The sequence below is a fragment of the Bombina bombina genome, chromosome 5, assembly GCF_027579735.1.
Source record: "Bombina bombina isolate aBomBom1 chromosome 5, aBomBom1.pri, whole genome shotgun sequence".
Lineage (NCBI taxonomy): Eukaryota > Metazoa > Chordata > Amphibia > Anura > Bombinatoridae > Bombina > Bombina bombina.
In genome coordinates this window covers 844,672,617-844,696,146 of record NC_069503.1, presented here as the reverse complement: position 1 = coordinate 844,696,146, position 23,530 = coordinate 844,672,617, and the positions used below count along the sequence as shown (strand labels likewise).

At 40.9% G+C, this 23,530-nt stretch overlaps 1 protein-coding gene across 1 annotated transcript in view; it reads left to right on the top strand.

Moving 5' to 3' along the window:
• The window catches only part of TMEM241 (transmembrane protein 241), a 461,780-nt gene that overhangs the window by 334,681 nt on the left and 103,569 nt on the right, over positions 1 to 23,530 (top strand). Inside the window, exon 13 of the mRNA XM_053715869.1 lies at positions 5,598 to 5,691. Within this exon, the coding sequence (XP_053571844.1) occupies positions 5,598 to 5,691 (94 nt within the window). The remainder of the gene's footprint in view (positions 1 to 5,597; positions 5,692 to 23,530) is intronic.

The window sequence follows — 23,530 nt, the reverse complement described above, 5'->3', positions numbered from 1 at the left end:
CTGGATTCCCTTACCTTTCCTCTATTTTGTGTTTGCCTTTGGACCATATACTCAGATGGGGTTCACCCTAGTTAAGCTGGAAATAGTATTGTTAATTCTTGTATCCACATCTTAGATGACAATTTAGATTGTTCAAATATTATACATCATGTAGAATGAGACGTACGTACCTTGTATAATATCACAACTATTTCTTCTTGCTCTTTGTTTCAAATTTTGACATTGTCTGACTTATTTCTTTTTTATAAGTAACGTATTTTGAAATAAAAAACAAATCGAAAAAAAAAAACTGATCAGTAAGAAATTATAGAGATTATCTGGACAATAGAACACAACTTAAATATTCAATAAGCAAGTGATATATTGGTTCACTTTTCTGCCTTTATTGGGACACTGTAGCTCAGGAAATTTATACATTTACAGGTGTCTGTGCCATGGACGACAAACCTTTACATACACATCTACTCAGAATACTCTGTAATGTAGCAAGGTGTGAGGAGATAATGTATATAAGTATATCACACAAAAAAGGGGGTCATCATTAGTGGTACTTTAAATTGGAGGTTCTAATAAAGTGTAGAGATCTTGAGGTTGGTAGTCTTATGAGTGGGTGTTTTTTCTTCTTAAATGGAAAGAGTCCACAGCTGCAGTCATTACTTTTGGGAAATAAGAACCTGGCCACCAGGAGGAGGCAAAGACAACCCAGCCAAAGGCTTACTCCTCCCACTCCCCTCATCCCCCGGTCATTCTTTGCCTTTCGTCCCAGGAGGATGGCAGAGAAGTGTCAGAATTTTAAATTTTTGTTTTTGTCTCTTACGAAGGGTAGTACTCTTCGGCATGAAACAGGAGTTTTTAAGTAGTCCTATCAGTGTCTCAGTGAGGGCTTGGATGAAAGTTAGAGTCTGGAGATGCAGGGAGTTTCTTTCTGCAAAACCATCCCGACTCATAGTAACAACTCCTCAAGCAATCAGCGTTGTCGAACTTCGCTTCACTGCCTGCTTTCTTCTCTCAAGTTCATGGCGGAGGCGATGCTACTAAACGTCACACTTGAAGGGTCATGTTCCTGTTCCACGGCGTAGATTCCGGTTAGATTGTTTCATTTTACTTTATTTGCAATGTACTGTAATGTGAATGTTTCCTGAGAGGTGTACACCTTGCGGGGGTTAATATCTCCTGAGGGGGTTATTGAACAGGGGGGATTTATAATCATGTTTTTTATGCGATTCAACCTGCTTATGTGCAATATTTACTGGGCTCGTGGTTGGAACATTGAGGCCTTTGGAAGTGACTCAGCCTTTTGGTTGGGGGCGCTTGTTTGGACTGTACGGTTCACCTTGTGTTTGGGCGTGGCTACGTTCGGTTTTTCCATTTACACATTCCCAAAGGAAATTTTCTATTCCGCAGGGGTCTGGTCATAGGAGGTTGTGAGTGCCCCAGCCATTGGGGGTGCCAGGTGCCGTTTTTAGTTTTCACTGCTTTAGTCCATATTTAAATATCCTCTATCCAGTTATGGAGGATCCTGATGCTAAGACTATTTTGATTTGAGATTCAGATTCTCTGTCCGGTGATGAATCCGGAGTGGCCTCGTTGATGCCTGTCAACCAGTTTTGTTCCGTATGCCATTTCAGAGCGCCTGGTTCCTCGGGCTTGGGGAATCAAGGGACTACTGAGCCATCCATCTCTGGGGGTCCTGTCCTCCGAGAGGTGCATTCCTTCATACTTCTGCACATGCAGGTAACCCAGTTTATGGTTCCTCCATGCGGGGTGGCGTGTTTCCCCCAGAAGTTGCAGCACGTTTTCGCTTTAACATAATGTTGGCGATTTTTCGTCTGCAGAGTCCAGTTTATTTGAGAATGTGCTTGTGCCCTATTGTCCCGGGCCTTCCGTCTTGGGGAGAGCCTCTACAGTTCCTCGCTGGGGTATCTGTCCCTGAGACATGTTTTTCAGTTATTGAATGACCCTATCGTTACCAGATACAAGGAATTTCAGTCTGATAATTTGAATGGTGCACCTCTTTAGACATGTGGGGATGAAGTAATCTCCTGATTGTCATTTGTTTGAGATCTTTCCCAGTTTTTGAAAGATAGGGCTCCGTTTGGCTGGTCCTGCGGGTAGACCTGTGTCTTTTTGGGCGTTAACCTCCGGGTTACCTTTATATTTTATTTATAACTGATTGGATGTCTTTTATTTGTTTTTGTTTACTTCAGGAACCTTTTGGAATTGATACTCTTTATTACTTCTAAGGAAGTTGTTGGACATGTTAGTCATCTGTTAAAAAATGTCTGTTTTCTGTTTTTTCCCCTACGAGGGAGAATTTATGCAGCTTGCCGGTTGGGACCCTAGGTGCAGGTTGGTCCTGTCGGGTTTGTTCGGTCTTGCGGCTGTTCAAACACGTTCCGCTGTTCTGCTCGGCTGGTTCGGTAGAAGCACTGCGTGCTAAGGATATCATTGTTTTTTCATGTTCAACTAAGCATTCGAGAGGACCTGTGGGTCTGTGAGGTGGGAAGGATTGTTTCAGTCCTTATAGCCTTCAGTCATAGATGACCGGGCAGGGGAGTTTTCTCCGCTGCGTCACTCTATCTGGCATCTGATTTCATCAAAACTTAGAGTTTCCTCCCCCATGTGGTGGAGGGTGGGAGGGCTTAATGCCCTTTGCCGCTATTGAGTGGTTTGACCTTCATTTTTTTGGCCTCTGGATTTGTTCTTTTGGGCTTGATCCAACAGCTTGTACAGGATAGCTGTCTAGCATGCGGAAGGTTTGCCGTTTGAAACCTGTTGCAGCTTTTGACAGTATATCTAGATGCAGCTCTTACTCTTGACTGAGTTATAAGAGGCTTTTGGGTCTTCTTCCATTGCCTCTGGGTGAGTGGATCTCCTTTTAGGGATCTGTGTTTCCGGGTGATGGTTGTTCCCTGCGGGATTTTTGTTTAGCTCGGGGTTCTCCGGAGCTGGGTAGGCTTAGTGTCTTCTCTTCCTTGTGCCCTCTGCTTGTGCGGAGGTGTTAGTGAGAATAGTCCTGTTAGTAGGATTTTTTTTGCCTTGAGGTATTCCTTGGTCGTTCTGAGGCTCTGGGAGGTATCTTCATACGACTTCTAGCCTTTGCTCCTTGGAGCATTGGACTTAGCTAAGGGTGGTTCCTTCCTTTGGTCTGGGCTTTGGAGTTCTCTCGCTATCTGGATTTTCTGGATATGCATCCGTACCCTTGCGTATGGCTTTTTGGCCAGTTGGGGTGTTTAGTTCTAGGGTAAGGTTTGCCTGAACTATTGGATACCCAGACTTCTTTTTCTCCCTGAGACTTCCGGTTGCTGAAGCTTCGCTTGGCCTTTTTGCTAACCCAGTCTTGGGTGGTTTTGGAATCTTAGATCTCAGGGCTGGTTGGGGTGTTCCATGGTAGTGGGAACTTGGGCTGTGTCCTTGCTCCATCTACCTAACCTGGTCATGGTTGGCCAGGTTTTCTGAGTATTTTTTACTCTTTGTCACAGAGTAGCCCATGTCATCTGGTGGTTAGCCATGTGGCTTAAACTGCAAGGGTGGTTGGTTCATACCCTGCTGCTGGTGTTGGATGTCCAATTTCTGGTGTGCCTTAGGGTTGCATTCCCCTGGTTAGCTTGCCAGTGTTCCCGTGGATTCCCTGCTCTGCAGGCGAATGGGTTGGCTGTACCTCTGCTCGGCAAGCTACTTGTAGGGGTGTCCTTTTCTAGGACATCTGTGTTGGGAATTTCTCTTCCCATTAGCCGGTGCCTTCAGGCCTTGAGGACAGTTTTTGCCTTTCCGGGGTCATCCCTTTTACTTTAGGGGATTTTCTCCTCCTTATGGAGATAGAGTCCTTCCTTGGGCTTCTCCTGGATGGGAGGCGGAAAGGTGGGAATGGTTTCCCCTGGGATCTTGCTGGCTCCAAGCAGACTTGTTGGGCCTTTATTTGATAGATCCTTAGGTCTTTGGCCTTGTTGTCTGTTTCAGAGTCGGGTTGTACTTGTGCTCTGTGGGGATGGCTGTGCTATTCTTACGCTCGTTCCTGTACCTATTTCAGGATTCTTTGTTTCCCTGTCCTGGATCCTTCGGGTTCTGAGTGTATACTCTCCTTCTTGGGGGGCCTCGATTGAGGTTTTGTGTTCCCCTTTTCAGGGACCTGTGTGTAGGTCCGGCGACTTAGGTTGCCTGGAACGTGCCCTCTGTCTGGGGGTTGCTTTGGCGGTTTGTTTCTTGCTTGACTGCTTCTTCGTCCTCGCAAGTACCCTCTGTGTCGTCCTGTTGGGACTGTGTGTTCTCAAACTTGGTGTTTTTCACCTGGGTGTATTACACACTTTTTCATGGTTGAATACTTTGGTATTCTAAGGCCAGACACTGGGAGGACTTTGCCTCTTCAGTTGCATTCCGTGCTTGCAGGATATTGGAGAGATGGCTGTTTTGTCTCTGTGCCCGGTCTTATCCCGGGTTTCGCTTGGTATAGGCGTAGCCTCCTTTCCCTGTTTGGGCCCCTTTGGGTCTCTGTGAGCTGGGCTCACTCGTGTAGGTGTTCTTTTTGTATTAGGGGACCTTTCGGTTTCCTTGGTTCTCCTCTGCCTTGGTCCCTTGGGGGTTTTGGCTGGTTTCTCCTTCATTTGGGGAGATGAGTGGTGGGGGACCGTTTGTTGGGTGACGGTGTCTCCTGGAGGACTGTTTGCACAGTCGAGTATGTTTGCGGTCTCTGGTTTGGCTTCTGGAATTACTGCGAGTCAGTGTCATTGGAGCTTTTCCTCTTAAAATTTTATCGGCTTCAGACGAAGCAGGGTTTTTTATTGGGTAGAGGTTCAGGCCTGGTGCCCTCAGTATGGGCTGCCTATTGTACCTTCTCATCTTGGCATTCAGTGTCCTCTATAGCTTGGGTATTGTTTTCCCAAAAGTAATGAATGCAGCTGTGGACTCTTTCCATTTTAGAAGAAAAACATAAATTATGCTTACCTGATAATTTCCTTTTCTTCTGATGGAAAGAGTCCACAGCTCCCCACCCATAATTTTATGTGGGGTGTCCTTATATTCTTCTGGCATCTTTCACCCTGATATTTCTTCTACTGTTCCTTGTTCCTCGGCAGAATGACTGGGGGATGAGGGGAGTGGGAGGAGTTTTTAAACCTTTGGCTGGGTTGTCTTTGCCTCCTCCTGGTGGCCAGGTTCTTACTTCCCAAAAGTAATGAATGCAGCTGTGGACTCTTTCCATCAGAAGAAAAGGAAATTATCAGGTATACATATTTTTTTTTTGTGGGGGCGAGTATCAGTACCCCAATATACAGGATATTGATTATACTATTGCTGGGGGGTAGTTGAGGATCCTTTTGCTTGCAGGAGAACATTTACAGTTAATATTTTTAACTTTTAGTTTTATAAAATGTATTTCAAATCTAGACTGCGGAATGATTGGTATTCTCTTTATTTTTGTAGGGGCACCACACATTTGTAATGTAATATGTTATTTTGCTTGGTTCTTGTTCACTAACACTACAAAGCCAGGTCTGCCATGCAGTATGAAATCTCATGCCATCAATTTTTTAAAAGCAATATACTGTTAACTCCTGCTTAAAAAGAAGCTTCTGAAATATATATATATTTTTTCATTTCAGTGGGATTTTGGGATTCCTGCTGATGCTTACTACTACGAAGTTAAAAAGTAGCCTGTCCTCCGCACATCATGCATCTTGGGGTTTCCTTGCAAAGGTGAGATATACCTAATATCCAAATGTTTAATTATTATTTTCATTGGTCAGGTACAGGATGGTTATTTTTGTAAATAGCTTGTTTTTAGTGGTGAAATACCTTTGTATTTGTTGGTCAAAATAAAGATGGAGGGGTTTCCTTTTGGGTCTATTTCTTGGTCTATGAAAAGTAACAATTAAAGGAACATAAAACACTTTGCGGTTATAAGACTGTTCTGTAGTCTTGCAATAAATTAACATTCCATCTGAGTGTGAAAACTTTCTGAATACATTACAACTTGTTTGGTGCCACTTTGTATGACAAAACTCCACCAAGCACTTGCCTTATTTGCAGTAGCTAATCTTTATTTGTTACTGGAGTAGACAAAACCAACCACAGTAATTTTTTAGTTATATTTATTGTTTCCCTGTATCTTGTCACCTCTGCTGAGGCCAGTTACAGACAGATGTAGAAAGGTTAGCCTTATCTGCACTTCCAGTTCTCAGAATTAGAAAATTCACTTTTTTTATTAAATTTTGGGTAAAGGATGCAAAAACAATAATGATAATATATTGCAATTTTTCCCACCAAAAACAATCCTTTTGATATTAGAATCTCAAAATGTTTTATGTGCCCTTGAACGTTTAGCCCTTGCTACATGTAGCGCTAAATAGGGAAGCTTGTAAAATAAGATAATAATGAATGAGGGTTCAAATCAAACCTCAGCACCCCCTAGAACTACCACATCAAGCCTGTCTCATTTTAGTACAAAATCAAATAAATAAGGATGACAACTTGCCCTGTGTGTTTGCATCTGTGTTTTTCCAGTATCTCTCTATTTACTAATCTATTATTTAAAGTCATTTTGTGCTACATTGGAGCAGAATGGTAACTGGCTCAGTACATTTTAAACTTTAAAGGGAAATAAAAGTGCAAAAAGAAAACAAAGTAAAATGCTAGACCATTTTATTCTGGCACTATTACTTGTTCTTAACAAACACAAAGTTTAAGTTTGTTCCAGAGCAGCTATGCACTACTGGCAGCTAGCTGAATACATCTTGTGAGCCAATGACATAAGACATATGTGTGTAGCCACCAATAACCAGCTAGCTCTCAGTAGTGCCGACCAAAGTATACATTTTAACAAAGGATATAAAGAGGCCAAAGTAAATTTGACAATAGAAGTAAACTGACAAAATTCCATGCTCTGTCTGAAGTTTAACTTTTATGTCCTTTTAATTATTAACTTATATTTTTATTACAAATAATACTGGGATGTGAACTTGTAAATGTGCTCATGTAATCATTTTGATAGCAGGAAGGTCATATCACAGTACAGTGTCTACTACTAAATACAGTAAATGTTTGTGTGCAGTTGCCATTACTGTAACATTCAGAAATTATTAGTCTGGAAAATCTGAAACATTTTTATAGCTAATCTTTTAACACTAAGCTGCTCAATACAAGGCCGGACACTTGTGCAGAGTAAGCTTGCACTCCTTGTTTTCCATAAACTAAATCATTATTGAGTTAACCTGTTCATTGCTGTGACATTTAGCCATTTTAGGGCTAGATTATGACTGGTATTTTGCGCTCCCATTTGCACATTAACATTGCTAGACAGAGGCTTTTTGTGCTCGTCAGGTTGTGCTCATATTACAAGTTGAAAGTAAAAAGTTTGCGCTAGAGCAAAAATCCAACGCGCACAAAGATTTGGAATTAGAATATTGCGACTGCATTAACAAGTTCTCCCATAGAATTCAATGGAGTGCAAAAACTGCAAAAAAAAAAAACAACACTTGCGCACTAACCTTTTAGTGTTTATTCAAGTGCACTAAACCCAACATGGGTTACATTTTATTGTAAATATTTCTATTTATATATACCTATACCTGTATATCTATTCCTATAGATATAGATATGTATTTTACAAAAACATTAAAAGATATATACTGTATATATATATATATATATATTTAATAATACAAAGTACATTATCCTGTAAGTGAAGAACATTGGAATCTTAAATATGTACAGTATATATACAGTAAAACACAAAAATATTTACATATGTACACACACACACACACACACACATATATATATATATATATATATATATATATATATACATATATCAAAGAGGAAAAACTCCCACAAGCATAAGTATCATTAGTCTTGAGTGACGAAATTGTAACAAACAATGTTGGCTGAGATAAAGCACTATGCACAAGCACCTTTGTAAAACAATTGTAGAAAATTTATTTGGATATGCATTAAAAAGTTCACATAGAATCTGTGTACATACACACTCACGGATATCTGAAAGATAAGGGAAGGAGTGACGTCACCTCACGCGTTTCACGCCGGTTGGCGCTTTCCTCTTTGATATATATGTTTAGAGCGGACTGCCTAGAGTGGAAATCCTCACGCTGCGTGTCGGATCCCGGATGCATAACCTGCTCCACACTGTATGGACGACAGCGTTTAGGGAATAGGGAGTTAGCATTCTTTGACTAACTGAACAGGTTTATCTCTTAATTGAATTGTTAGTGTGTTTGCATTAATCAGCTTTGACAAAATTCTCAGACAAGCACCTGGGGTGTGTAGAATGTGATGATCTAGAATAAAAATAAAATGCTAGCCATTTTGCCAACCTTATTCTGGGGTCAGATAATCCTGGCTATTTTCAGGCCATGTTCCTTTAATGTTTTGAATGCTGGCAGGGCCTAGTCATGCTTTACAATCCTCTGTTTCACCTAAGGGGTTAAATACAGGTTAAGACTATCTTGGTATAGACTGCAGACTTATGAAACAAACTCATTGCCATTCAGGCTTTTTTAATCTTCTGGAAAACATAAATCCACAGGAATCACAATTTTCCAGTCAGTAATTAGCATGTCTGCATCTTTCCATGACATCATTTCTCAAACAGTATGAAAATGATAGAAAGCCACAGATGGCTTTGCCTTTCAGTCAGACTCAAAAGGTTTTTTGTTTTTATAGGCTATTGTTTAATTTGTATGAAAGCAAAAACAGGGAATTAGGAAATACATTTATAGATACCTTGATACTGATTTGTGCACAAACGCTCGAATAATAGCAAGTGTCAGAAGTGTCATATTAACTCTTTGTCTTAGGTCTGCAGGTTTATAGCAGTTGATGGGGGGGTTACACTATCCACAGCGGATGAATTTGAAAAACACATTTGTTATACTTATTCTGGGAGCATTGACCCTTCAGCAGATTACAGTGAAGCCCAACTATGAGAACAATGTGTTGTTGGATGTAATCAGTGTATGTCTTTCCTCTGCTTTTGTTTTCGTCCGGGACACACAGACTCCAGTGCAACACTTTGTCTCTATATTATGCTGCTCAGAAAGCATGAGAAATTCTTGGAAGTGCTTTGCTGATTTACTGAGTGTTAATGTTTTTGGTTGTTGTTGTTAAAGGAAAATAGCATCACATGGGCATTATTAAAACTAAATCAATGTACTTGCAAATGGCTGGTTTTATTTCTATTCCTGCAGGGCTGTAATTATGTACAGAGTAATGGTTTACAGCACACTGATACCTAGACAAATTAATATATATTGTTTGTACTATTTGTCAGAGTAGAAGTTTGATGCTGTTTGTTATGATTTAATGCTAAAACTATTTACTGTGTAAAATTGGCAGCTTCGTGGTAATACACTTGATATTATTATATTATAATCCTGCATTTTTAGGTTGGCCACAGGGGGGTGTAAAATGATTAAGGCGCCAGCTTGTTTAAGCATTATTGAGGTGCAAAAGTATAATGCAATGGAGTTATTAGCCATATACTCAAGCATATACATTTGCTGCAGATGAACCAGTACTTATGAGGTTAAGATATGACCATAAAGCACTCTGTTTCATCTGTGACTTTATGACTGGCTAAACATCAAGTGATAAACTGTAAGAGAATAAAATGTGCTTTAGAATAATTTAAATGTACATTAAACTCCCTGTAGAATCTTAAAGAAAGGAAAATACAATTCCAATATGCATTCATTATGTATTTTGCCTGTTTTCACTATAAAATTCCTCTGAATTTTGTTTTAGTTCCACTCCTTTGAGAGAAGCTCAGGTGCCTCCATCATATGTATGGTCAAATATACGAGAGCCTGCAACATTATGCACAGTGATTGATTAGATCAGAAGTCAAGCTTAGCTAAATTTTTCATTATTTGGCCACAACAAAGGAAACCAGGAACATTGATTCCACCAGGCTTCTCAAGAAGTTTAAATTGTGCAAACAAAATGTGTGGTAAACAATTTTATGTATGTTTAGTGCTTTATTGCTAATGTATCTGATGTATTATATGAATTTAATTTTACACTAAGGCCTTGATCACAATCTATCGGAGACTTGCTCCCAAAAATGCTTTTTGCTTTCTGACCGAATTAGGAGCCAAGTTTCTCAAGTGATCACAATGCTATATAGTTTTAATTGTTAAAACCCTGCTGCCACAAATGAGTTTTCAACTGAAAAGCTACCTAAAAGGACTTTTTGTGTGTAAAGTACCTATTTTTAAAATAGAAACTTGGAGGTCTCCCAAAACTGACACATATAATAGCCAATTCACACCCTTTATGGTTACAGGGAAGTTATATTCATGTAACCCCTTTGTTTATTCTGCAAGTAAAATATTCATTTGCATGTGTGACATTAACCTATTGTCATCACAATACATCCGAATGGGACACACTTCTATAGTTACTTCAGGACACCAACATCTACAAATAGTGTGATTTCATATTTCATTTTTAATATTTGATTGTAAGTCACACTCGCAGTACTATCCCATCTAATTGCTTATTTTAGGTTGTCAGTATGAGTAGATTGTGTACTTTTTTATTGCTATATGGTCTCCTTACAACTTCCACAAGTATTGTTTCTTTTATATAGGTGGGGAGAATCCATGATCCATTACTCCTGGGAATTACTTTTCCTGACCACTCGGGGTAGGCAAAGATTCTCAAACTCCAAGAGACCTATGAAACCCCTTCCACCTGTATGGTAACTAGTCTTGTTTTTGCCTCTGCTGGAGGAAGGTGAAGAATGAATGTCGAACTGTGATAAGGGTTCTCAGACTGATTTGAGACCCAGTTTCCCCTCAGAGTACTACCTTTTGGAAGTTAGTCACAATCCTTTCCACAGATGTCGCAGGGACCTGTCCTTTGCCTCCTCCTGTCGGGTTGTCGTATACTCCTATTTCTCCAACATAGGTGTGTCCGGTCCACGGCGTCATCCTTACTTGTGGGATATTCTCTTCCCCAACAGGAAATGGCAAAGAGCCCAGCAAAGCTGGTCACATGATCCCTCCTAGGCTCCGCCTACCCCAGTCATTCTCTTTGCCGTTGTACAGGCAACATCTCCACGGAGATGGCTTAGAGGGAGGTTTTGTCTGAGGGAGAAATTACTGATTCAGGGAACATTTCTCAACATGCTGAACCTGATGTGATTACATTTAAATTTAAGTTGGAACATCTCCGCATTCTGCTTAAGGAGGTATTATCCACTCTGGATGATTGTGACAAGTTGGTCATCCCAGAGAAACTATGTAAAATGGACAAGTTCCTAGAGGTGCCGGGGCTCCCAGAAGCTTTTCCTATACCCAAGCGGGTGGCGGACATTGTTAATAAAGAATGGGAAAGGCCCGGTATTCCTTTCGTCCCTCCCCCCATATTTAAAAAATTGTTTCCTATGGTCGACCCCAGAAAGGACTTATGGCAGACAGTCCCCAAGGTCGAGGGAGCGGTTTCCACTTTAAACGAACGCACCACTATACCCATAGAGGATAGTTGTGCTTTCAAAGATCCTATGGATAAAAAATTAGAAGGTTTGCTTAAAAAGATGTTTGTTCAGCAGGGTTACCTTCTACAACCAATTTCATGCGTTGTCCCTGTCGCTACAGCCGCATGTTTCTGGTTCGATGAGCTGATAAAGGCGGTCGATAGTGATTCTCCTCCTTATGAGGAGATTATGGACAGAATCAATGCTCTCAAATTGGCTAATTCTTTTACCCTAGACGCCACTTTGCAATTGGCTAGGTTAGCGGCTAAGAATTCTGGGTTTGCTATTGTGGCGCGCAGAGCGCTTTGGTTGAAATCTTGGTCGGCTGATGCGTCTTCCAAGAACAAGCTACTTAACATTCCTTTCAAGGGGAAAACGCTGTTTGGCCCTGACTTGAAAGAGATTATCTCTGATATCACTGGGGGTAAGGGCCACGCCCTTCCTCAGGATCGGCCTTTCAAGGCAAAAAATAAACCTAATTTTCGTCCCTTTCGTAGAAACGGACCAGCCCAAAGTGCTACGTCCTCTAAGCAAGAGGGTAATACTTCTCAAGCCAAGCCAGCTTGGAGACCAATGCAAGGCTGGAACAAGGGAAAGCAGGCCAAGAAACCTGCCACTGCTACCAAGACAGCATGAAATATTGGCCCCCGATCCGGGACCGGATCTGGTGGGGGGCAGACTCTCTCTCTTCGCTCAGGCTTGGGCAAGAGATGTTCTGGATCCTTGGGCGCTAGAAATAGTCTCCCAAGGTTATCTTCTGGAATTCAAGGGGCTTCCCCCAAGGGGGAGGTTCCACAGGTCTCAGTTGTCTTCAGACCACATAAAAAGACAGGCATTCTTACATTGTGTAGAAGACCTGTTAAAAATGGGAGTGATTCATCCTGTTCCATTAAGAGAACAAGGGATGGGGTTCTACTCCAATCTGTTCATAGTTCCCAAAAAAGAGGGAACGTTCAGACCAATCTTAGATCTCAAGATCTTAAACAAGTTTCTCAAGGTTCCATCGTTCAAGATGGAAACCATTCGAACTATTCTTCCTTCCATCCAGGAAGGTCAATTCATGACCACGGTGGATTTAAAGGATGCGTATCTACATATTCCTATCCACAAGGAACATCATCGGTTCCTAAGGTTCGCATTCCTGGACAAGCATTACCAGTTCGTGGCGCTTCCTTTCGGATTAGCCACTGCTCCAAGGATTTTCACAAAGGTACTAGGGTCCCTTCTAGCTGTGCTAAGACCAAGGGGCATTGCTGTAGTACCTTATTTGGACGACATTCTGATTCAAGCGTCGTCCCTTCCTCAAGCAAAGGCTCACACGGACATAGTCCTGGCCTTTCTCAGATCTCACGGATGGAAAGTGAACGTGGAAAAGAGTTCTCTATCTCCGTCAACAAGGGTTCCCTTCTTGGGAACAATAATAGACTCCTTAGAAATGAGGATATTTCTGACAGAGGCCAGAAAAACAAAGCTTCTAGACTCTTGTCGGATACTTCATTCCGTTCCTCTTCCTTCCATAGCTCAGTGCATGGAAGTGATCGGGTTGATGGTAGCGGCAATGGACATAGTTCCTTTTGCGCGCATTCATCTAAGACCATTACAACTGTGCATGCTCAGTCAGTGGAATGGGGATTATACAGACTTGTCTCCGAAGATACAAGTAAATCAGAGGACCAGAGACTCACTCCGTTGGTGGCTGTCCCTGGACAACCTGTCACAAGGGATGACATTCCGCAGACCAGAGTGGGTCATTGTCACGACCGACGCCAGTCTGATGGGCTGGGGCGCGGTCTGGGGATCCCTGAAAGCTCAGGGTCTTTGGTCTCGGGAAGAATCTCTTCTACCGATAAATATTCTGGAACTGAGAGCGATATTCAATGCTCTCAAGGCTTGGCCTCAGCTAGCGAGGGCCAAGTTCATACGGTTTCAATCAGACAACATGACAACTGTTGCGTACATCAACCATCAGGGGGGAACAAGGAGTTCCCTAGCGATGGAAGAAGTGACCAAAATCATTCTATGGGCGGAGTCTCACTCCTGCCACCTGTCCGCTATCCACATCCCAGGAGTGGAAAATTGGGAAGCGGATTTTCTGAGTCGTCAGACATTGCATCCGGGGGAGTGGGAACTCCATCCGGAAATCTTTGCCCAAGTCACTCAGCTGTGGGGCATTCCAGACATGGATCTGATGGCCTCTCGTCAGAACTTCAAAGTTCCTTGCTACGGGTCCAGATCCAGGGATCCCAAGGCGGCTCTAGTGGATGCACTAGTAGCACCTTGGACCTTCAAACTAGCTTATGTGTTCCCGCCGTTTCCTCTCATCCCCAGGCTGGTAGCCAGGATCAATCAGGAGAGGGCGTCGGTGATCTTGATAGCTCCTGCGTGGCCACGCAGGACTTGGTATGCAGATCTGGTGAATATGTCATCGGCTCCACCTTGGAAGCTACCTTTGAGACGAGACCTTCTTGTTCAGGGTCCGTTCGAACATCCGAACCTGGTTTCACTCCAGCTGACTGCTTGGAGATTGAACGCTTGATCTTATCGAAGCGAGGGTTCTCAGATTCTGTTATCGATACTCTTGTTCAGGCCAGAAAGCCTGCAACTAGAAAGATTTACCACAAAATTTGGAAAAAATATATCTGTTGGTGTGAATCTAAAGGATTCCCTTGGGACAAGGTTAAGATTCCTAAGATTCTATCCTTCCTTCAAGAAGGATTGGAAAAAGGATTATCTGCAAGTTCCCTGAAGGGACAGATTTCTGCCTTGTCTGTGTTACTTCACAAAAAGCTGGCAGCTGTGCCAGATGTTCAAGCCTTTGTTCAGGCTCTGGTTAGAATTAAGCCTGTTTACAAACCTTTGACTCCTCCTTGGAGTCTCAATTTAGTTCTTTCAGTTCTTCAGGGGGTTCCGTTTGAACCCTTACATTCCGTTGATATTAAGTTATTATCTTGGAAAGTTTTGTTTTTAGTTGCAATTTCTTCTGCTAGAAGAGTTTCAGAATTATCTGCTCTGCAGTGTTCTCCTCCTTATCTGGTGTTCCATGCAGATAAGGTGGTTTTACGTACTAAACCTGGTTTTCTTCCAAAAGTTGTTTCTAACAAAAACATTAACCAGGAGATTATCGTACCTTCTCTGTGTCCGAAACCAGTTTCAAAGAAGGAACGTTTGTTGCACAATTTGGATGTTGTTCGCGCTCTAAAATTCTATTTAGAAGCTACAAAGGATTTTAGACAAACATCTTCCTTGTTTGTTGTTTATTCCGGTAAAAGGAGAGGTCAAAAAGCAACTTCTACCTCTCTCTCTTTTTGGATTAAAAGCATCATCAGATTGGCTTACGAGACTGCCGGACGGCAGCCTCCCGAAAGAATCACAGCTCATTCCACTAGGGCTGTGGCTTCCACATGGGCCTCCAAGAACGAGGCTTCTGTTGATCAGATATGTAGGGCAGCGACTTGGTCTTCACTGCACACTTTTACCAAATTTTACAAGTTTGATACTTTTGCTTCTTCTGAGGCTATTTTTGGGAGAAAGGTTTTGCAAACCGTGGTGCCTTCCATTTAGGTGACCTGATTTGCTCCCTCCCTTCATCCGTGTCCTAAAGCTTTGGTATTGGTTCCCACAAGTAAGGATGACGCCGTGGACCGGACACACCTATGTTGGAGAAAACAGAATTTATGTTTACCTGATAAATTACTTTCTCCAACGGTGTGTCCGGTCCACGGCCCGCCCTGGTTTTTTTAATCAGGTCTGATAATTTATTTTCTTTAACTACAGTCACCACGGTACCATATGGTTTCTCCTATGCAAATATTCCTCCTTAACGTCGGTCGAATGACTGGGGTAGGCGGAGCCTAGGAGGGATCATGTGACCAGCTTTGCTGGGCTCTTTGCCATTTCCTGTTGGGGAAGAGAATATCCCACAAGTAAGGATGACGCCGTGGACCGGACACACCGTTGGAGAAAGTAATTTATCAGGTAAACATAAATTCTGTTTTTATATCCTCTGCTGATATGTTTCAGCACTGGTTTGGCTTTCTACTGCATTTCTGTTTTGTTTATAAGGCACGTTTTAATCCTATTAGCTTATGTTATTGTATTTAGTATTTTTTATATGTTTTTATGGCTCCTTTTAAATTTTATACGGTTATATCCCTTTAAATAATTTTTACACACCTTTTTCTTTTCTTTTGCTTTTAGCGTACGTCGTGTTTTCTTGTGCACGTTGTGGTTGCACATGTTGGTCTCTCAGGTTTGAGCACATTGGCTTTCGGGTCTGTACACGTTGGCCTGATCGAGATATCGCACATAGGCTTTCGATCTGCGCGCGTTGGACTACACAAGAAAGCCCACATAATTATATATAAAAAAGTATATATATATATATATATATATATATATATATATATAAAATTAACAAAAAAGAACATAGAAAGCGCTGGTCGCCTATGCATGTGTATCTACAATTTAGAACAAGTCTAAAAGCAAAGTCTACAGATATATATAAAAGGTCAAAGTCCCATAAAAGTTCTGTGTAAGTATTAAAAGCCGCTATATTTTTCAGATCCACATGTATACAGGGAGTGCAGAATTATTAGGCAAGTTGTATTTTTGAGGATTAATTTTAATATTGAACAACAACCATGTTCTCAATGAACCCAAAAAACTCATTAATATCAAAGCTGAATATTTTTGGAAGTAGTTTTTAGTTTGCTTTTAATTTTAGCTATTTTAGGGGGATATCTGTGTGTGCAGGTGACTATTACTGTGCATAATTATTAGGCAACTTAACAAAAAACAAATATATACCCATTTCAATTATTTATTTTTACCAGTGAAACCAATATAACATCTCAACATTCACAAATATACATTTCTGACATTCAAAAACAAAACAAAAACAAATCAGTGACCAATATAGCCACCTTTCTTTGCAAGGACACTCAAAAGCCTGCCATCCATGGATTCTGTCAGTGTTTTGATCTGTTCACCATCAACATTGCGTTTAGCAGCAACCACAGCCTCCCAGACACTGTTCAGAGAGGTGTACTGTTTTCCCTCCTTGTAAATCTCACATTTGATGATGGACCACAGGTTCTCAATGGAGTTCAGATCAGGTGAACAAGGAGGCCATGTCATTAGATTTTCTTCTTTTATACCCTTTCTTGCCAGCCACGCTGTGGAGTACTTGGACGCGTGTGATGGAGCATTGTCCTGCATGAAAATCATGTTTTTCTTGAAGGATGCAGACTTCTTCCTGTACCACTGCTTGAAGAAGGTGTCTTCCAGAAACTGGCAGTAGGACTGGGAGTTGAGCTTGACTCCATCCTCAACCCGAAAAGGCCCCACAAGCTCATCTTTGATGATACCAGCCCAAACCAGTACTCCACCTCCACCTTGCTGGCGTCTGAGTCGGACTGGAGCTCTCTGCCCTTTACCATTCCAGCCACGGGCCCATCCATCTGGCCCATCAAGACTCACTCTCATTTCATCAGTCCATAAAACCTTAGAAAAATCAGTCTTGAGATATTTCTTGGCCCAGTCTTGACGTTTCAGCTTGTGTGTCTTGTTCAGTGGTGGTCGTCTTTCAGCCTTTCTTACCTTGGCCATGTCTCTGAGTATTGCACACCTTGTGCTTTTGGGCACTCCAGTGATGTTGCAGCTCTGAAATATGGCCAAACTGGTGGCAAGTGGCATCTTGGCAGCTGCACGCTTGACTTTTCTCAGTTCATGGGCAGTTATTTTGCGCCTTGGTTTTTCCACACGCTTCTTGCGACCCTGTTGACTATTTTGAATGAAACGCTTGATTGTTCGATGATCACGCTTCAGAAGCTTTGCAATTTTAAGAGTGCTGCATCCCTCCGCAAGATATCTCACTATTTTTGACTTTTCTGAGCCTGTCAAGTCCTTCTTTTGACCCATTTTGCCAAAGGAAAGGAAGTTGCCTAATAATTATGCACACCTGATATAGGGTGTTGATGTCATTAGACCACACCCCTTCTCATTACAGAGATGCACATCACCTAATATGCTTAATTGGTAGTAGGCTTCCGAGCCTATACAGCTTGGAGTAAGACAACATGCATAAAGAGGATGATGTGGTCAAAATACTCATTTGCCTAATAATTCTGCACTCCCTGTAGATGTATTCTTATATGTGAATCCTCTTCATTAATCCCCTTTTGGGTGTCCACTTACTTTATTTTACCTCAATCAGTATGAGGTAAGTATAACATATCACGGAATCCTCCTTGCAGAAGCTCTTTTCTTCTCTCTCAGATGCTCATTTGGTAGTGGCCCTTCGTTGCTCCCGGAGTCTCAGCTGTAGAAACTTTCAGTCTTCTGGCTGATCACTACAAATGATCCCCACCGTGCTCATAGAAGGGATGAAAGAAAACAGCCAATAGTATAATACAGTTTAATAAAGTTAAAACATATTCATATAAATGCTTCACTCATCACACTCACATTTAAAATCCTCACAATATAAGGTATTAGTATTGCACATAAAAAGATTCCCAGAAGGCAGTTACAAACGAAGGTATCACTGAAGTCTATTTCCCAAACAGAACCCAAGGCATATGAATATGTTTTAACTTTATTAAACTGTATTATACTATTGGCTGTTTTCTTTCATCCCTTCTATGAGCACAATGGGGATCATTTGTAGTGATCAGCCATAAGACTGAAAGTTTCTACAGCTGAGACTCCGGGAGCAACGAAGGGCCACTATCAAACGAGCATCTGAGAAAGAAAAAAAGAGCTGTGATACGTTATACTTACCTCATACTGATTGAGGTAAAATAAAGTAAGTGGACACCCAAAAGAGAAATAATGAAGAGGATTCACATATAAGAATACATCTATACATGTGGATCTTAAAAATATAGCGGCTTTTAATACTTACACAGAACTTTTATGGGACTTTGACCTTTTGTATATATCTGTAGACTTCGCTTTTACACTTGTTCTAAATTGTAGATAGACATGCATAGGCGACCAGCGCTTTCTATGTTCTTTTTTGTTGTTTAATTGTTAAGAGGTATTTGAAGAGTACCTTTTTGCTTTTAGATTAGCTGCAGGTTGCTTTTGTGTTATTTTTTGTGTAAACCTGAAGTACAGGTTTGGGATCTATACTTTATTATTTATCGTATATATATATATATGTTGGAAAAAAGGAGGGGCACCTGCGCTAAAAACTTTAACACTATGTGAGAAATTACTGTTTTGCAACAATAGTAGTAGTAGTGATATATATGCGTGCTGCCACTGATACAGTGTACCCGTGTCACTGTTAAGAATGTGGATAGGAAAGAGGAAATCAAGAGGGCGCACAGCTTGGCACTAGAATAGATATTAGCTATATGTAGAGTAAGTTTGTTACTTTCTAAACAGTGATGTTATCGTAGTGGAATACAGGAAGAGGGCATAAAAAATAATATATAATAATAATGTCCTTAGTTTGTTATTGTAAAAAAGTTCAGTATTATACTTTAGAATATTCGACACTTCTTTGTCTGAGGTAAGTGATTTTGTGCTTACCAGAGGTAACCTCAATCATATGAGGTAAGTTGTAGACTTGTTGGGGTTAGAGATGTTTCTTTGGCTCTTGTCCGGTCGATTTGGCTTTGTTCTTTACTGAAGGAATCTTTCTTTTGGTGGAACCCTTAGGATCTTTGTTTCCAGGGGACTCCTAGCAGCGGTAAGTTGTTTTGAATGAAAATCCTGGACTCTCTGGTATCGTTTGTTGAAAGGCAATGGAAAATCCTGGACTCTCTTTATCCTCTTGGTGATGAGAATCCTGTTTTTGGAGCCTTTAATCTTCCCTCAATATTTTGTGGGTGCAGCATGCAATCAGAGGCTGTAGTGTGTGAGACATCATTCAGAATCTATAGCAGGAGGCTCCAGAATGCTTCTTGCCTAATTTTCCCATTAGGCCGTGTATCTCATTAAGTAAAAAGAACAGCACATAAGTCAGATCCCAATCAGTAATCTTGATGCTTTCAGCAAACAAACATAAAGTGTCTTTAAATCCAAAAGTGTAGCCCCAGCTTGCAAATCAGATCAAAAACAGCAGACTTGATGCTTTAAGTAAATGTAAAGTGTATTTAAAACCATAGAGCAGATCCAGCATGCACTTTATTTCCCAAACAGTAGCCTGATGTTTTCAGCAGCATAAAAATACTTTAAATCCAAAGATAGCATAGATTCACACTAAGGAGGAAAATCCAACATTCAAGATAGGTTGGAAGTATTAGTATAAGTCCAGTTGTTATGAAAATCTGTCACCAGACACAGGTTTGATATGTAGTTGCCACTTCATAACAACAGGACTTATACTAATACTTCCAACCTATCTTGAATGTTGGATTTTCCTCCTTAGTGTGAATCTATGCTATCTTTGGATTTAAAGTATTTTTATGCTGCTGAAAACATCAGGCTACTGTTTGGGAAATAAAGTGCATGCTGGATCTGCTCTATGGTTTTAAATACACTTTACATTTACTTAAAGCATCAAGTCTGCTGTTTGTGATCTGATTTGCAAGCTGGGGCTACACTTTTGGATTTAAAGACACTTTATGTTTGTTTGCTGAAAGCATCAAGATTACTGATTGGGATCTGACTTATGTGCTGTTCTTTTTACTTAATGAGATACACGGCCTAATGGGAAAATTAGGCAAGAAGCATTCTGGAGCCTCCTGCTATAGATTCTGAATGATGTCTCACACACTACAGCCTCTGATTGCATGCTGCACCCACAAAATATTGAGGGAAGATTAAAGGCTCCAAAAACAGGATTCTCATCACCAAGAGGATAAAGAGAGTCCAGGATTTTCCATTGCTTTTCAACAAACGATACCAGAGAGTCCAGGATTTTCATTCAAAACAACTTACCGCTGCTAGGAGTCCCCTGGAAACAAAGATCCTAAGGGTTCCACCAAAAGAAAGATTCCTTCAGTAAAGAACAAAGCCAAATCGACCGGACAAGAGCCAAAGAAACATCTCTAACCCAAACAAGTCTACAACTTACCTCATATGATTGAGGTTACCTCTGGTAAGCACAAAATCACTTACCTCAGACAAAGAAGTGTCGAATATTCTAAAGTATAATACTGAACTTTTTTACAATAACAAACTAAGGACATTATTATTACATATTATTTTTTATGCCCTCTTCCTGTATTCCACTACGATAACATCACTGTTTAGAAAGTATCAAACTTACTCTACATATAGCTAATATCTATTCTAGTGCCAAGCTGTGCGCCCTCTTGATTTCCTCTTTCCTATCCACATATATATATATATATATATATATATATAGTATCCATTATCATGGAGCCTTCTATACTGTACTGATAAAATTCAATACTAAGCTGGGTAGTGTAGAGTGAAAACACCCATCTGCTAGCAATACCTGAATGGAGGAACAATAAAATACTACGGTCAACCTTAATAAAGGTCTGAACTATGCAGAGTTCATCCCAGGTGCTCCATTACATAGTCTAGTGAAGCACATAGCAGTAGACAAGCACAATAAACAAGTGCATGACCACAAGACAAAGCAACAGTCTGAATTTCAAACAAGTAGAAAGTTGTGTTTAATTCCACTCCCACTGCATCAAGTGACAGCCCTCAGCCAATCACAAATGCAAATATGTATATTTCTCCTGTTAAGTGTAGTCAGTCCACGGGTCATCCATTACTTATGGGATTATATCTCCTCCCTAACAGGAAGTGCAAGAGGATCACCCAAGCAGAGCTGCTATATAGCTCCTCCCCTCTACGTCATACCCAGTCATTCTCTTGCACCTAACTAATAGATAGGACGTGTGAGAGGACTGTGGTTGTTAAACTTAGTTTTTATTTCTTCAATCAAAAGTTTGTTATTTTAAACAGCACCGGAGTGTGTTGTTTTTTCTCAGGCAGCATTAGAAGAAGAATCTACCTGAGTTTGTGTATGATCTTAGCGGTCGTAACTAAGATCCATTTGCTGTTCTCGGCCATTCTGAGGAGTGAGGTAACTTCAGAACAGGGGACAGCGGGCAGGGTTCACCTGCAAGGAGGTATGTTGCAGTATATTATTTTCTAAGGAATGGAATTGACTGAGAAAATACTGCTAATACCGATGTAATGTAAGTGCAGCCTTAAATGCAGTAGTAGCGACTGGTATCAGGCTGATATGTATGTATGTTTACACTGAGGTATTTCTAGGGAATGGAACTTCACTAAGAAAATACTGTATACATTTAACTTATATTTGAGCCTCCACTGCAGTGAAAGCGACTAGCAGCAGGCTTATTAATAACATTTCATAATTTTATTTTTAAACGTTTACTGGCATGTTAATCGTTTTTCTCTGAGGTACTTGGTGATAAAACTTTATGGGCATTATTTTTACCACATGGCTGTCGTTTATTTATGAATAAAATCAGTTTACTGAGCTTCCCCACTGTTGTATTATGAGTGGGAGGGGCCTATTTTGGCGCTTTATTGCGCAGTAAAAATTCAGTCACAGTCTTCCTATTTCTTCCTCCATGATCCAGGACGTCTCTACAGAGCCCAGGGGTCTCCAAAACTAGTTTTGAGGGAGGTAATCACTCACAGCAGAACTGTGAGACTGTGTTTTGACTGTGATAAAAACGTTTATATTAAATTGTTATCCGTTTTGGGTACTAAGGGGTTAATCATCCATTTGCTGGTGGGTGCAATCCTTTGCTAACTTAATGCATTTACTGTGAAAATTTGGTTGCTATAACTAATTTGGTTCATTGTTATTTCAACTGTGACAGTTTTTTGTGCTTCTTAAAGGCACAGTAACGCGTTTTATATTGCTTGTAAATTTATTTGAAAAGTATTTTCCAAGCTTGCTAGTCTCATTGCTAGTTTGTTTAAACATGTCTGACACAGATGAATCTCTTTGTGCAATATGTTTAAAGGCCAATGTGGAGCCCAATAGAAATTTGTGTACTAATTGCATTGATGCTACTTTAAATAAAAGCCAATCTGTACATGTAAAGAAAATTTCACCAGACAACGAGGGGGAAGTTATGCCGACTAACTCTCCTCACGTGTCAGTACCTTCGCCTCCCGCTCAGGAGGTGCGTGATATTGTGGCGCCAAGTACATCAGGGCGGCCCATACAAATCACTTTGCAAGACATGGCTAATGTTATGACTGAAGTATTATCTAAATTGCCAGAATTTAGGGGTAAACGCGATCACTCTGGGGTGAGAACAGAGTGCGCTGATAATAATAGAGCCATGTCTGATACTGCGTCACAATTTGCAGAACATGAGGACGGAGAGCTTCATTCTGTGGGTGACGGATCTGATCCAAGTAAACTGGACTCAGACATTTCAAATTTTAAATTTAAGCTTGAGAACCTCTGTGTATTACTAGGGGAGGTATTAGCGGCTCTGAATGATTGCAACACGGTTGCAATTCCAGAGAAAATATGTAGGCTGGATAAATATTTTGCGGTACCGACGTGTACTGACGTTTTTCCTATACCTAAAAGGCTTACAGAAATTGTTAACAAGGAGTGGGATAGACCCGGTGTGCCTTTTTCACCCCCTCCTATATTTAGAAAAATGTTTCCAATAGACGCCACCACACGGGACTTATGCCAGACGGTCCCTAAGGTGGAGGGAGCAGTTTCTACTCTGGCTAAGCGCACCACTATCCCGGTGGAGGATAGCTGTGCTTTTTCAGATCCAATGGATAAAAAGTTAGAGGGTTACCTTAAGAAAATGTTTGTTCAACAAGGTTTTATATTACAACCCCTTGCATGCATTGCGCCTGTCACGGCTGTGGCGGCATTCTGGTTTGAGTCTCTGGAAGAGACCATTAGCTCAGCTCCATTGGATGAGATTATAGACAAGCTTAGAGTCCTTAAGCTAGCTAATTCATTTATTTCTGATGCCGTAGTACACTTAACTAAGCTTACGGCTAAGAACTCCGGATTCGCCATTCAAGCACGCAGAGCGCTGTGGCTTAAATCCTGGTCAGCCGATGTGACTTCTAAATCTAAATTGCTTA